The 12,897-nt window shown below is 41.7% G+C and overlaps 1 protein-coding gene across 1 annotated transcript in view; it reads right to left on the bottom strand.

Annotated features, from left to right (window-relative positions):
* Positions 1-2,458, bottom strand: part of SLC10A2 (solute carrier family 10 member 2) — a 15,644-nt gene extending 13,186 nt beyond the window's left edge. The window contains exon 1 of the mRNA XM_006086918.2: positions 2,079-2,458. Coding sequence (XP_006086980.1) covers positions 2,079-2,455 — 377 coding nt within the window. The 5' untranslated portion in view covers positions 2,456-2,458. The remainder of the gene's footprint in view (positions 1-2,078) is intronic.
* Positions 2,459-12,897: the final 10,439 nt, after the last annotated feature.

Below are 12,897 nucleotides of genomic sequence, written 5' to 3'. Positions count from 1 at the left end.
TCTAGATTGGTGAAATCGCTAGAGAGGTTGCTGTGGGAATGGAGAAGTGTCGGTATTATTTTGAAGACGGGGAGAGGGGAATCTGTGGAGTGCACACTTTCTAGAATGAAAATGAAAATTTTCAGTGCCATCCCTCCCACTTTAAAGATTATGCTAACTTGCTGAAAGATAAGGTTTCAAATTCTGCTCTTGGTTCTTATTTGTTATTATTGTTTCTTATAGGAATTGTTATGCAGTGTAGACTAGATTATAAGTCATCTCCTGTATCAAGAGAAATGAGATTTCCTTAAATCACAGAAAAGTGTAACTTGGAGTTTTTAGTTTAGGGTCTTACAGTTTTAGCCAGTAGAAGAGACTACCTATCTTACAAAATGATCACCTGTGTGGTATTATGTTGAGGTAAAAGACTCTTCTATTTTGTTAAAAAGTTATAAATATACTGACCCTTGAACAACTGCTAGTTTTAGGGGCGCTGAAACAGAAGAAAATCCACCAATAGCTTTTGACTCCCCCCAAAAACTTAACTTCCAATAGACACAAGCTAACTACACTGTTGACCCGAAGCTTCACTGATAGCAAAAACAGTCAATTAACACATATTTTGTCTGTTATATGTATAATACTGTATTCTTACAATAAAGTAAGCTAAAGGAAAATGTTACTAAGAAAATCATAAAAAAGAGAAAATACATTTACAGTATTTACTGAAATGAATCCACGTGCAAGTGGATCTGCACAGTTCAAACCCCTGTTCTTCAAGGGTCAGCAACTTTATGTCAAAGCTGTTTAGTGGACGTCAAAGTTCATATTCAATTTAGTTCACTCGCATCTACTGCCTTTTGGAATTCTCACCTATTTGCCTATGTCCAGGTCAGATCAAACTGAAGTCTAAAAAACCTTATTGCTATATGGTGGAACTGCACTTGCCATCCTTTGTTCTTTACAGGGCTTTCCTTAACAAAACTCTATTGCAGGGAAGATACAGTATTTCCTTGTGTGAAGAATATGTATTGTGAATATGTATATAATTTGGTATATAATGGTTTTTCTAAAGCTCATGGCAAAATTACCACTAGCTGAGATGTGATGGCTGTTCCCAGTTGCTCACTAGACACTGGATCAACCTGGAATGGTTTTACATTTTGCATTTCTACACCTTGAGCTTCTCTCTTCTGAGTATGGTATGTGGTGATTACCAGAGCTGATTGCTAGTGTACAGTGTTTAATAAGCACACATTACATTAACACCTGGCTGGTTTGCAGAAATGCATACCTTTCACAGGAAATAAGGGATTGTGAGGTAAGGAAAAAGACATTTGCCTATTCGACTTGTAGCATTAAAATTTTCAGTCTCATTACATTAATGCTCCATCTTATTTCTGTTAGTTTTTTTTCCTAGTGCTAGTTCAGACTAGTGCAGGATGAATTGGGAAAACATTGCAATGTAGATTACTCTCTGGGAAGCAGAGAGACCATTTTCTTTTTATTTTACAGTAAGGTAAGCATAATTTTTTAAAAAAGAAGCTGTTGTAGGTTTTTTAAACTACCAGTAGAAGTAAAACAAATGTACAAACTATTTCTTGGTCTTTATACGAGAAAAGTTTGTCAAGACTAGCTGTGTTTGGTGGAGTTAACTATTGTCTCATTCGTAAGTCCTTAATGTTTAATGAACAATCTGATTTCACACATCACACGTAGAGCTCCTCATTGCCACAAAGAAAAGATGGTTTTTTGTCGTTTTCCTTTCTGATACTGAACAAGGAAAACATTCTTAGCTGCCCGCTTTGTGGGGCTTGGGAAAGATTTAAACTTTGAATCTTTCCCAAAGATAAACATCAATTATCCAATGCCTTGTTAACTGAGTTAGATTAAAAAAACAAAACAGAAAATGTAACCCATAAAGTACAATACGCAATCTCAGCTGTTCAGGAAGGCGAATACATGCATTTACTCTCTTCTGTTAATTCCCCCAGTTGCGCCTGAATTTAGTGGCAGAGCAGATGGATACTCACGCTGCCATAGGTTCCTGAAAGACTAATTCAATGTGACTGCGGTATGTGGAGGTTCAGATAGCTTACCTCAGGTCCATGTCGCCATCGACCCAATAGGCCAAGATATTGGAGGCAGTTCCTCCGGGGCAGCATCCCATGATCAGCACCACCACGGCCTGGATGGGGAGGATGTCAAAGGCCACTGACAGGATGAATCCCACCAGGGGCATGATTCCAAACTGACAGAGGAAGCCAATACATATGCCCCACGGCCGCCTTATGTGCCCCAGGAATTTCTTGATTTCCACATTGCATCCCATGGAGAACATCACCATCGCCAATAGGATGGTCAAGACGGTGCTCAGGACCACGCTTAGAATGGCATTGAAATTGCTGGCAGGTACCACACAGGACGAACCGTTGCAAACTGTTGCTGTGGCCAAACATCTCGTTGAATTATTCATCGCTGGGTTTTGGCTCAAATGGTCACAGACATCCACAGAAACACCAATCCTCCACTCCTCGCTGGGTAAGCAGTGCCTACTGAAAGCACGGCAAACTTTTAAACCCTTTCTAAACGTGTCATTTGGTGTCTCTTTCTAAAGCCACCTCAGAGAGGCAATAAAAAACAATAAATGCCAGTATGTCAGTTTCGAGAGGTAACATTACAACACAGCACATATTATGAATCATAAAAGTCCTGCCAAATTATTGGCCCAGACAGAGAATTATAATTAATCATTTATCGGCATGGTAATGAACCGTGCCATATAAAAAGAGCTGTGTTAATGTTTAATGCTGGGAAGGTTTGTTAAATAATTTCAGTTATGTGACACTCGGATATTACAGAACATTGGAGGGGTTAAGCCATGGGAAGGCATGTTATCCACTCATCTCCTTTTAGTAAAGGGGGTGGGCGGTGGATCCTAAAAAGTCCAGTACCCTGTGCCAAGTTAAATTGCAAAATAGCATCAGTGTCAGACCCTGAACTGAAACTGAGACCTACAACTTCCTCCCGCAATAGTTTTCTTACTATAGCAATGTCTGCTCCTATTGGTCTGTAGTGTTCATGACGAGTATGTAAGGTCAAGAAACTTACAGGGCCTTGATGCAAACCTAAGGGAGAGTAGCATGTGGGAGGATAGAATGTTTTCTGTATTGTCTGGTGGGAGGGGAGCTGACCAGGAGAGCTGCCTTCAATTACTCACACACCCAATTATGTATGCATTGCCATAGTAACAAAGTGCTTTAGAGATAGTGACAACACAATTATTTAGAGGGATGAACCTCAGAGGATTAGGTCAAAGTGACAGGAGCTCTTAGTGCTTGGAGTCGGGAATTGAAATTAGAATTGTTTTTTGAAGAGGAGAGGCAGTTGGAGATTCCAAGGGAAGTTGATTTTTGTAAATGTCAAATAGTCTACCTCATTATGGGCAGAACATTGCATTTGGTGTATTTAGGAAGATAAAAAAGAGTTAGAGGAGGAGTTTCTGTTCTTAGGTGTTTATGGTATAATCAGTTAGTGAGGATGCAACAGAAGAATAAAACAATATTTTGATCATGATTCACAATTTATAGGAAAAATTCTAATTTATTAGTCGATTGAATCATCTTAAATTTAGTAGGATTAGCATCCTCCTTTTATAGATGAGGACTTAAGGGTTGAAGAAATATAACCTTTTACTCATGGTTACCCAGCTGATAACTGGAAATGCTGAAACTCAGTTTGGCTTAGTGGAGATTTAGAGAAATACCTTAGAATAGAGTTTCCCAAAACTCAGTGTGCACACAAATCCCCTGGGGGTCTTGTTAAAATGCAGATTCTGATGCTGGAAGTCTGGGTTGGGCCCCAGATGTCTGCATTTCTGACAAGCTCAGAGTTGAGGGTGATATTGCTAATCTAGGGACCACACTTTGAGTATCAAGGCTTTAGAATACCGATGTCAGGGTGATGACAACTTTCCAAGCTGGTGGCAACTGAATTTACTGGTCACAAGTGAAAGCAACATTTACAGAACAACTCAACACAGAGAATTAACCTTCTGCACAACTGGAGTAGGCATGAGCTGTAGGCAGTGGAGTGGGCCTCCAAGCAGAGGCATGGGTGGAGTCAAATGTCCCAGCTGCTGGGGGCCCAGGGATGATGTCCCTCTAATGTGGGATTGAGCTGCTGGGAAAACCCTGAACCATCCGTTCTCTTAGAGGCGACAGTGATTGACACTCACTGTTGGTGCAGTTTCTGTCCCAGGAGTGCTCTTTCTCAGCTGTCAGACTCCACTGCCTGCCTAATCTTGCGTGGGTGGGCTGCCATTAGCTCTGCCTGGCTGGCTGCCAGTTCCTGGAGGATCCTCCTGTCTCTCGCATCACCCTTTCCACTCCCACAGCTATATGATTAGCTAGGTAATTCCCAGAAGGGTTCCCCTCCCACTTTTGGGTGTGGAATGACTTGGCCCCGTCCTGCTGGCCCCCTCCCAACATCTCCTGGGACTGACCTCTGGTTCACTTCTTGGCACAGGTGCCAGTGGGCCTGGGGTCAATGAGCCAAAAGCGCCCCCTGCTGCTTTACCTGGGTATCTGTAGGTGCTGGCTTTTTTCCCCCAAAGTGTGGAGGAGGCTGAGCGGAAAAATTGCAGAATCCAGAGCCTGATACATGTATAGGGTTGATCAGCTTTCAAAGCAGCTGCCCCGCTCTAACCTCAAACATTACTGAGAGTCCAAAGCTGGCCCAGGACCTACCCACAAACATGCCAGGCCCGGTTTGCAAAGGGAAATTTGAGTCTTGTAGGTTGGAGGGAGCAATTCAAATTTTCCCCAGGGTGGGCTTCAGGTTCTGGCCATGCTTGGGGTTGCCAGGTGAAATCTGTACTTAGCCTTTTGTCCACAAGGCTGGAAGCAGAGAAGAGAAAGCAGGTTAAGAACAAAGCTCTCAAATTTCAGAAGACTTGCTAAGGAGATTTGAGGCTCCCAGGGGCAGAATGCTTTGCATATAGACAACTTGCAAATGAGCAGTCTGTTTGACTAGACAAAGTGCTACAGTTCTGCTTAAAAAAATGTGCCAATGCATTTCTAATTTTCACATTGTTTTTACATAAATTTGCACATTAGGCTCCAGAGGCCTTCTATTCAAGTATTGGAGTGATTCACAATTAGCTAGTACCCTTAACTTCAACTGCATGAAAATTCAGGCATCAGACCAGGCTAAATGGAAAATATCTGAATATGTTAAAACCATTCTCTTTAATTACAACACAATCAGGGAACAGATGCACACCTGAGTGGGCAGGAGTTGGAGCTTGATTTCCATTGTCATCTTTCTCAATCTTTTCTGCTCATTTTCTTCATGCACTGGACTCAGCTACAGGCCATCTTCAAGAAACCAGCAGCAAAGTCTTGCTCCTGGTCTCCTGGGTGGAGACACAGCAGGTTGTGGGTCAACTTGACCTATAGGCTTCCTTTTGGTTTCTTAGTATCACTTTGAAGAAGCAAGGGTTTAATAGCTTTTCAAAGTGTATGCCCTAAAGCTCATATGATAAAAGAAGAGCTTTCTATTTCCTATTTTGTTTCATTGGGCATCCTTCCATTTAATCGGCAGTCATTTGGGCTTTCAGTGATTTTACTGAATAGTTCCCTGTGACTGAAATGATCTCTTTCCTCTTTCCTATTCTTTCCTATGGACTGAACTTTTATGGAAACTGAAAGTACCACAATTAGAGTTATTATTTGACGTCTTCACTGACCCTCTTTGAGGCAAAAATACCCGGGGAGAATAGCCTATGAATGACTAGCTGTCCATTCACCTGAGTGGCATTAAAGGAAGAAGGCAGAAAAGTATTGGTGAGAGAAAAAGTAGTGTTTAAAAGGGCTTAAATTTTACTGAATGCAGAAAGCACTGGACTTGGAATCAGAAGATATGAGTTCTAGATCTGCTTCATTTGAAAATATTTTGCTGTTTAGGCTTTTATCAATGAACTAGAGGCCCAGTGCACAAAAATTTGTGCACTTGGTGGTGGGGTGGTGGGGGGGGTCCGTCAGCCTGGCCTGTGCCCTCTCGCAGTCTGGGACCCCTTGGGGGATGACTACCTGCTGGTTTAGACCTGCTCCCCGGGGGATCGGGCCTAAGCTGGCAGTCAGACATCCCTTTGGCAGCCCAGGAGCCCTCAGGGGATGTCCATTTGCCAGCAGGGAGCAGGCCTAAGCTGCAGTCGGACATCCTTAGTGCTGCTGAGGAGGTGGGAGAGGCTCCTGCCACCACCTCTATGCTGGAAGCCATCAACCTGGCTTGTGGCTGAGCAGAGCTCCCCTTGTGGGAGCCCACTGACCACTAGGGGGCAGCTCCTGCATTGAGTGTCTGCCCCCTGGTGGTCAGTGTGTGTCATAGTGACCAGTCATTCCCAGTCGTTCTGCTGTTAGGGTCAGTTTGCATATTACCCTTTTATTATATAGGATAGAGGCCTGGTGCATGGGTGGGGGCTGGCTGGTTTGCCCTGAAGTGTGTCCTGGATCAGGGTAGGGGTCCCGCTGGCATGCCTGGTCAGCCTGGGTGATAGCTGAGGGCTTTCTTCAGGCTAGCACACCTTTCTGGGTTGGGGTCCCCACTGGGGTGCCTGGCCAGCCTGGGTGAGGGGCTGATGGCTGTTTGCAGGCTGGTCAAGCTCCCCCTCCCCCCAGTGGGGACCCTCACCCCATGGAGGTTTGGCCAGCCTGGGTGAGGGGCTGAAGGCTGTTTGCAGGCTGGCCACACCCCCTTTAGGGTGGGGGGTCCCCACTGGGGTGCCTGGCCAGCCTGGGTGAGGGGCTGAGGGCTGTTTTCAGGCTGGCCAAGCCCCCCTGGCGATGGAAGCTCCCAGCCTCTCCTTTTTTTCTTTTTCTTTTTTTTTTAATTCTGGGATTTATTTACCTTCTATAATTGAAACTTTGTATCCATGAGAGGAGCTCAGAGCCGGCCAGGGCGGGTGGGAGGGAAGCCTCCTGCTCACTCCAGCTCCGTGGCCACGGCCGGCTGAAAGTATGTATCTGGGGTTTATTTACCTTTTATAATTGAAACTTTGTTGCTTTGAGTGGAGCTCAGAGCCGGGCCACGGCAGGCAGGAAGCTTGGCTTCCTCCATCATTGGGGCAACCAAGCCTCTTGCTTACTCCAGCTCTGTGGCTGCCAGCTGCCATCTTGGTTGGGTTAATTTGCATCTAGTCGCTCTGATTGGCTGGTGGGCATGACTTAAGGCATAGCGAAGGTATGGTCAATTTGCATGTTTGTCTTTTATTAGTGTAGATATGAAGCCTTAGAAAGTCTGGAGGATGGCACAACCACTTTCAAAAACTATTACAGCTAAACTTATATATGTCCTATATACTAAGTCATTCTAGTCCTAAGTAAAGAGCTGAACAAATTCATAAATTGAGTTTCCAGAAAACACAACCTAGAATGGTCATAGTGTTAACAGCAAACAGCACCAGATGTTAGGTCCTTGAGTTTGGCTAAGGAAAGAATTCAGAGTGAAGAAACTCAAATACAAGTGGAAGTTTATTTAGAAAGTCAAAGGAGTAGAAGTGAGCTGTGGAAGAAGTGAGCCAGCTGGGCTGTTTGGACTCAGGAAACAAGTTACAGAGGCAATAAAAAGGGGCCTTGGATCTTACGAGGAAAAACAGGCAAAGAAAAGGAGCCTGGGGGAAGGAGAGGGAGAAGGGCATGGTGTGCTCCAGAGAGAGCAAGCCTGAAGAAAGAAGTGGGTGGGGAAAAGCAAAGGCATGATCTATAGAGAGAGCTCGCCAGTGTGCACTGGGCCCTTCGTCTTAAGGGCTTTTATCTGGAGGTGTCAGGGGAGGATCCCAATAGAATATACATCAGATTTCCAGGTGGGCCATCTTAGGGTCATGGTCTCCACTGATTGTTTGATGCAAGGCAGGGGATCATTAGTCATCGCAGCTGGTCCTGATGTTAGCCATGGTGTTGTCCCACTGGCCTTGCTGTTTTTCTGGGCCTAAAGCTGAAACACAGTTGAAACCTAGATGTTATCATTAGTTTGACAAAAACTCGTGGTCAATAGACCCTAGGTTTTGTTCCTAATATTATTTGATAGGGGTCATAACCTCATTGTCTTGAGGGCTTAATGCTTAAGGGAGTGGTCATGCAAGGGCTTGTATGGAAGGCGTGTAAGGCTTTTCTCTGGCTCCCTTGTTCCTCCTCTAAGGGGGTCTACTGCATGACTAGTGACATGACTAGAGGAAAGGTCAGGGGAGAATCTGAACAGCAGGACCAGCAATATGCTAGGGGTGGAAAGATTACCTTAGGGGTGAGGTCCTACCCTATTATACTTGTCCTCCCAGTTCTGCCCATTCCTAGGAACCAGGGGCTTTCCACCATGTGACCTTCTGTACTTGGTTTATCATTTATATTATGCTTATGTCTGTCTAAGTGCCTACTTTATCAATAATAACCCCATTCATGATAGGGCTAGACTGGAAACTGTCCAAATGTCGATCAATAATAGAATGGGTAAATATATTATGATCTATTCACATAGTGTAATTCTATACATCAATTAGGATGAATGATCTACCATGACAAAGTTTATGTTGAATGAAAGAAGCCAGACACACAAGAGCACATAAAAAAACAGACAAAACTAACTATGGCCTTGGAAGTAAGGATGGTCTTTATTCTTGGAGTGTAGGAGAGCAGAGACTGAAAGGTATAGATCCTGGCCTAGGGAAGGCAAGAGACAGAAAGATAACATTAGACTTGAGAAGATATCATGGGATATATATTAGGAGGTAGAAGTGGGGGGTGTGAGTGGAGTGTGGGAGAGGGATATTTTAACTTCATCATTTTTACAAGGATTGGCTCTATTACCCATCCTATGGCTTAGTAATTCTGTTGTGAATTAAATGTTTTAAAATGTCTCAAAACATTAATTCCTGTAAATCTTTAATAAGGTACATTCTGGTTAATCATCTCTAGGTAAAAGTTCAAGCAAACCTTCCTTACAAAAGCCAATGTTTGTGTCCTTTTTAGTTCATTAGTAACTCGTAAACTTAAAAAAGGGAAATTGATTTATATGTTTTGCTAGCATCTCCTGCTGTCCATTGTAAACTTGATAAATTTTAGTTACTTACATTTTTGAGTTTCCATTTAGAATCTTGAGGAAAAAAAGAAAAGTCCAGTCTTTCTTTTACTTTTTTGGGTTATATGTTGAATGAGAGTTACTTTTGGGACATTTAGGTAGAGATATCTCATTAAGCAGTAAGTAATTTATATTTTATATTTAACTTTTTAATTTTTACAACTGATACATATTTATTATAAAGGATTTAATTAATTTCTAGGAATTCCTGACATACCTTATGTATTGTATTATTGCTCTTGATTTAATTGCTTCCTACTTTTCTGTGGTGGGACTGTTACAGACACCTGTTGAAATTAACTTACAGTTCTTCCCTGTTGAAGGAGCATTCCTTAAGGATGGATGTCAAAGCCATGAGAATTTCTTTGGTCAAGTAAATGTTAGTGGCACTTCTGAGCAGAAACTCTTAAGAGTCATTGTGTATTTATACCCATTACCCCCTTTTTCTTTTGCCAGGGAATGGCATGTCTTAGGTAAGAGCTGATCCTTCATCTGTTTCTGGGATGAGAAGACACATGGAGCAGAGCAACAGCTGCCCACAGCCAGTAAAAGATAGAATAATAGTCTGTGATATAGTGAGGAAGGTATTAGCACCCCTGTTTTACAGATGAAGTAACTAAGGCTTGGAGGAATTGAATCATTTGTCCAAGATCACACAAGCAGTATATGAAAGGAGTACCATCTCCTTTTTGGGAGGAGGGGGGGTTGCAGATTCTCCTCAGAGCCTTGAATCAATTTGGTACTAAACAAACACTCAGTGACTTATATTACACCGTCTCACCAACTTCCTATTGTCAGCAAGAAGAGGGGCTGTGCAGGCATTTATTCTTATTTAGTGTGTGCATTTCCCTTTTCCCCATATACTGACCATGTCTCCTCACAAAATTCTCATGGCTTGGCAGCAAAAGGAAAAAACTTTTTTTTTAATCGATTAAGGTATTACATATGTGTCCTTATCCCTCTATTACCCCCTTGCCCCCCCTTCATGCCCTCACCTCCCTGGTGTCTGTGTCCATTGGTTATGCTTATATGCATGCATACAAGTCCTTTGGTTGATTTCTCCCCCTAACCCCCACCCTCCCCTACCTTCCCTCTGAGGTTTGAGCATCTGATCGATGCTTCTCTGTCTCTTGATCTGTTTTTGTTCATCAGTTTATGTTGTTCATTATAATCCACAATTGATTGAGATTATGTGATTTTATCTTTCCATGACTGATTTATTTCACTTAGCATAATGCTCTTCAGCTCCATCCATGCTGTTGCAAGTGGTAGGAGTTCCTTCCTTTTTACAGCAGTGTAATATTCCATTGTGTAGATGTACCACAGTTTTCTAATCCACTTATCTACTGATGGGCACTTAGGCTGTTTCCAAATCTTAGCTAGTGTAAATTGTGCTGCTATGAACATAGGGGTGCATATATCATTTCTTATTGGTGTTTCTAGTTTCCTGGGGTATATTCCTAGAAGTGGGATCACTGGGTCAAATGGGAGTTCCATTTTTAGTTTTTTGAGGAAACTCCATACTGTTCTCCACAGTGGCTGCACCAGTCTGCATTCCCACCAGCAATGCACGAGGGTTCCCTTTTCTCCGCATCCTCGCCAGCACTTGTCATTTGTTGATTTGTCGGTGATAGCCAGTCTGACAGGTGTGAGATGGTACCTCATTGTCATTTTGATTTGCATCTCTCAGATGATTAGTGACTTTGAATATGTGTTCTTATGTCTCTTGGCCTTCCTTATGTCCTCTTTAGAAAAGTATCTATTAAGGTCCGTTGCCCATTTTTTGATTGGATTGTTTATCTTCCTTTTGTTAAGTTGTATGAGTTCCCTGTAAATGCTGAAGATTAAACCCTTATCTGAGATAGCATTGGCAAATATGTTCTCCCATGTAGTGGGTTTTCTTGTTGTTTTATTGATGGTTTCTTTTGCTGTGCAGAAGCTTTTTATTTTGATGTAGTCCCATTTGTTTATTTTCTCTTTAGTTTCCATTGCCTTAGGAGCTGTATCAGTGAAGATATTGCTGCGGCATATGTCTGAGATTTTGCTGCCTGTGGATTCCTCTAAGATTTTTATCGTTTCCCGTCTTATGTTTAAGTCCTTTATTTATTTTGAGTTTATTTGTGTGTGTGGTGTAAGTTGGTGATCTAGTTTTATTTTTTTGCATGTATCTGACCAATTTTCCCAACACCATTTATTGAAGAGACTGTCTTGATTCCATTGTATGCTCTTGCCTCCTTTTTTCAAATATTAATTGAGCATATTGGTTTGGGTCGATTTTTTGGTTCTCTATTCTATTCCATTGGTCTATATGTCTGTTTTTGTGCCAGTACCAGGCAGTTTTGAGAACAGTGGTCTTGTTATACAGCTGATATCTGGTATTGAGATCCCTCCTACTTTGTTCTTCTTTCTCAGGATTGCTGCAGCTATTCGGGGTCTTTTTTTATTCCAGATAAATTTTTGGAGAGTTTGTTCTAGGTCTGTGAAATATGCAGTTGGTATTTTAATGGGGATTGCATTGAATCTATAGATTGCTTTGGGTAGTATGGACATTTTAATGATGTTGATTCTACCATTCAATGAACACGGTATGTTCTTCCATCTGTTTATATATTCCTCTATCTCTTTTTTCAGTGTCCTGTAGTTTTCTGAGTACAGGTCTTTTACCTCCTTAGTTAAGTTTATTCCTAAGTATCTTAATTTTTTTGGTGCAATGGTAAATGGGATTGTTTTTTTAATCTCTCTTTCTGTAAGTTAACTATTGGTGTATAAAAATGCCATAGATTTCTTGGCATTAATTTTGTATCCTGCTATATTGCCGAATTCATTTATTAAGTCTAATAATTTTTTGATGGAGTCTTTAGAGTGTTCTATGTACAGTATCATGTCATCTGTGAATAATGACAATTTTGCTTCTTCTTTTCCAATTTGAATGCCTTTTATTTCTTCTTCTTGTTTGATCACTGTGGCTAGCACTTCCAGTACTATGTTGAACAAGAGTGGTGAAAGCGGGCATCCTTCTCTTGTTCCTGTTCTTAGGGGAAATTGTTTTAGTTTTTGCCCATTGAGTATGATGTTGGCTGTAGGTTTGTCATATAAGGCTTTTATTATGTTGAGGTACGATCCATCTATTCCCACTTTGCTGAGTGTTTTTATCAGAAAAGGGTGCTGGATTTTGTCAAATGCCTTTTCTGCATTAATTGATATAATTATGTGATTTTTGTCTCTCAATTTGTTTATGTGATGTATCACGTTTATTGATTTGTGGATATTGTACCAACCTTGCATCCCTGGAATAAATCCCACTTGGTCATGGTGTATGATCTTTCTAATGTAATGCTGGATCTGGTTTGCTAGAATTTTGTTGAGGATTTTAGCATCTATGTTCATCAGGGATATTGGTCTGTAATTCTCTTTCTTTGTAGTGTCTTTATCTGTTTTTGGGATTAGGGTAATGCTGACTCCATAGAAAGAGCTTGGAAGTGTGCCTTAGCTTAAATTTTTTGGAGTAGTCTGGGAAGGATTGGTTTTAGTTCTTCTTTGAATGTTCGGTAAAACTCCCCTGTGAAGCCATCCAGTCCAGGGCTTTTGTTTGCTGGAAGCTTTTTGATTACGGTTTCAATTTCATCAGTAGTTATTGGCCTATTCAGGTTTTTTTGATTCTTCCTGATTTAGTTTTGGAAGCTTGTAATTTTCTAGGAATATGTCCATTTCATTGAGGTTGTCCAGTTAGTTGGAATAGAGTTGTTCGTAGCATTTTTTAAAATCCTTTGTATATCTTGGGGTCAG

Source organism: Myotis lucifugus, unplaced genomic scaffold, assembly GCF_000147115.1.
Source record: "Myotis lucifugus unplaced genomic scaffold, Myoluc2.0 scaffold_33, whole genome shotgun sequence".
Lineage (NCBI taxonomy): Eukaryota > Metazoa > Chordata > Mammalia > Chiroptera > Vespertilionidae > Myotis > Myotis lucifugus.
Note: the sequence above shows the minus strand (reverse complement) of the source record. Positions and strands in the feature narration are given on the sequence as shown.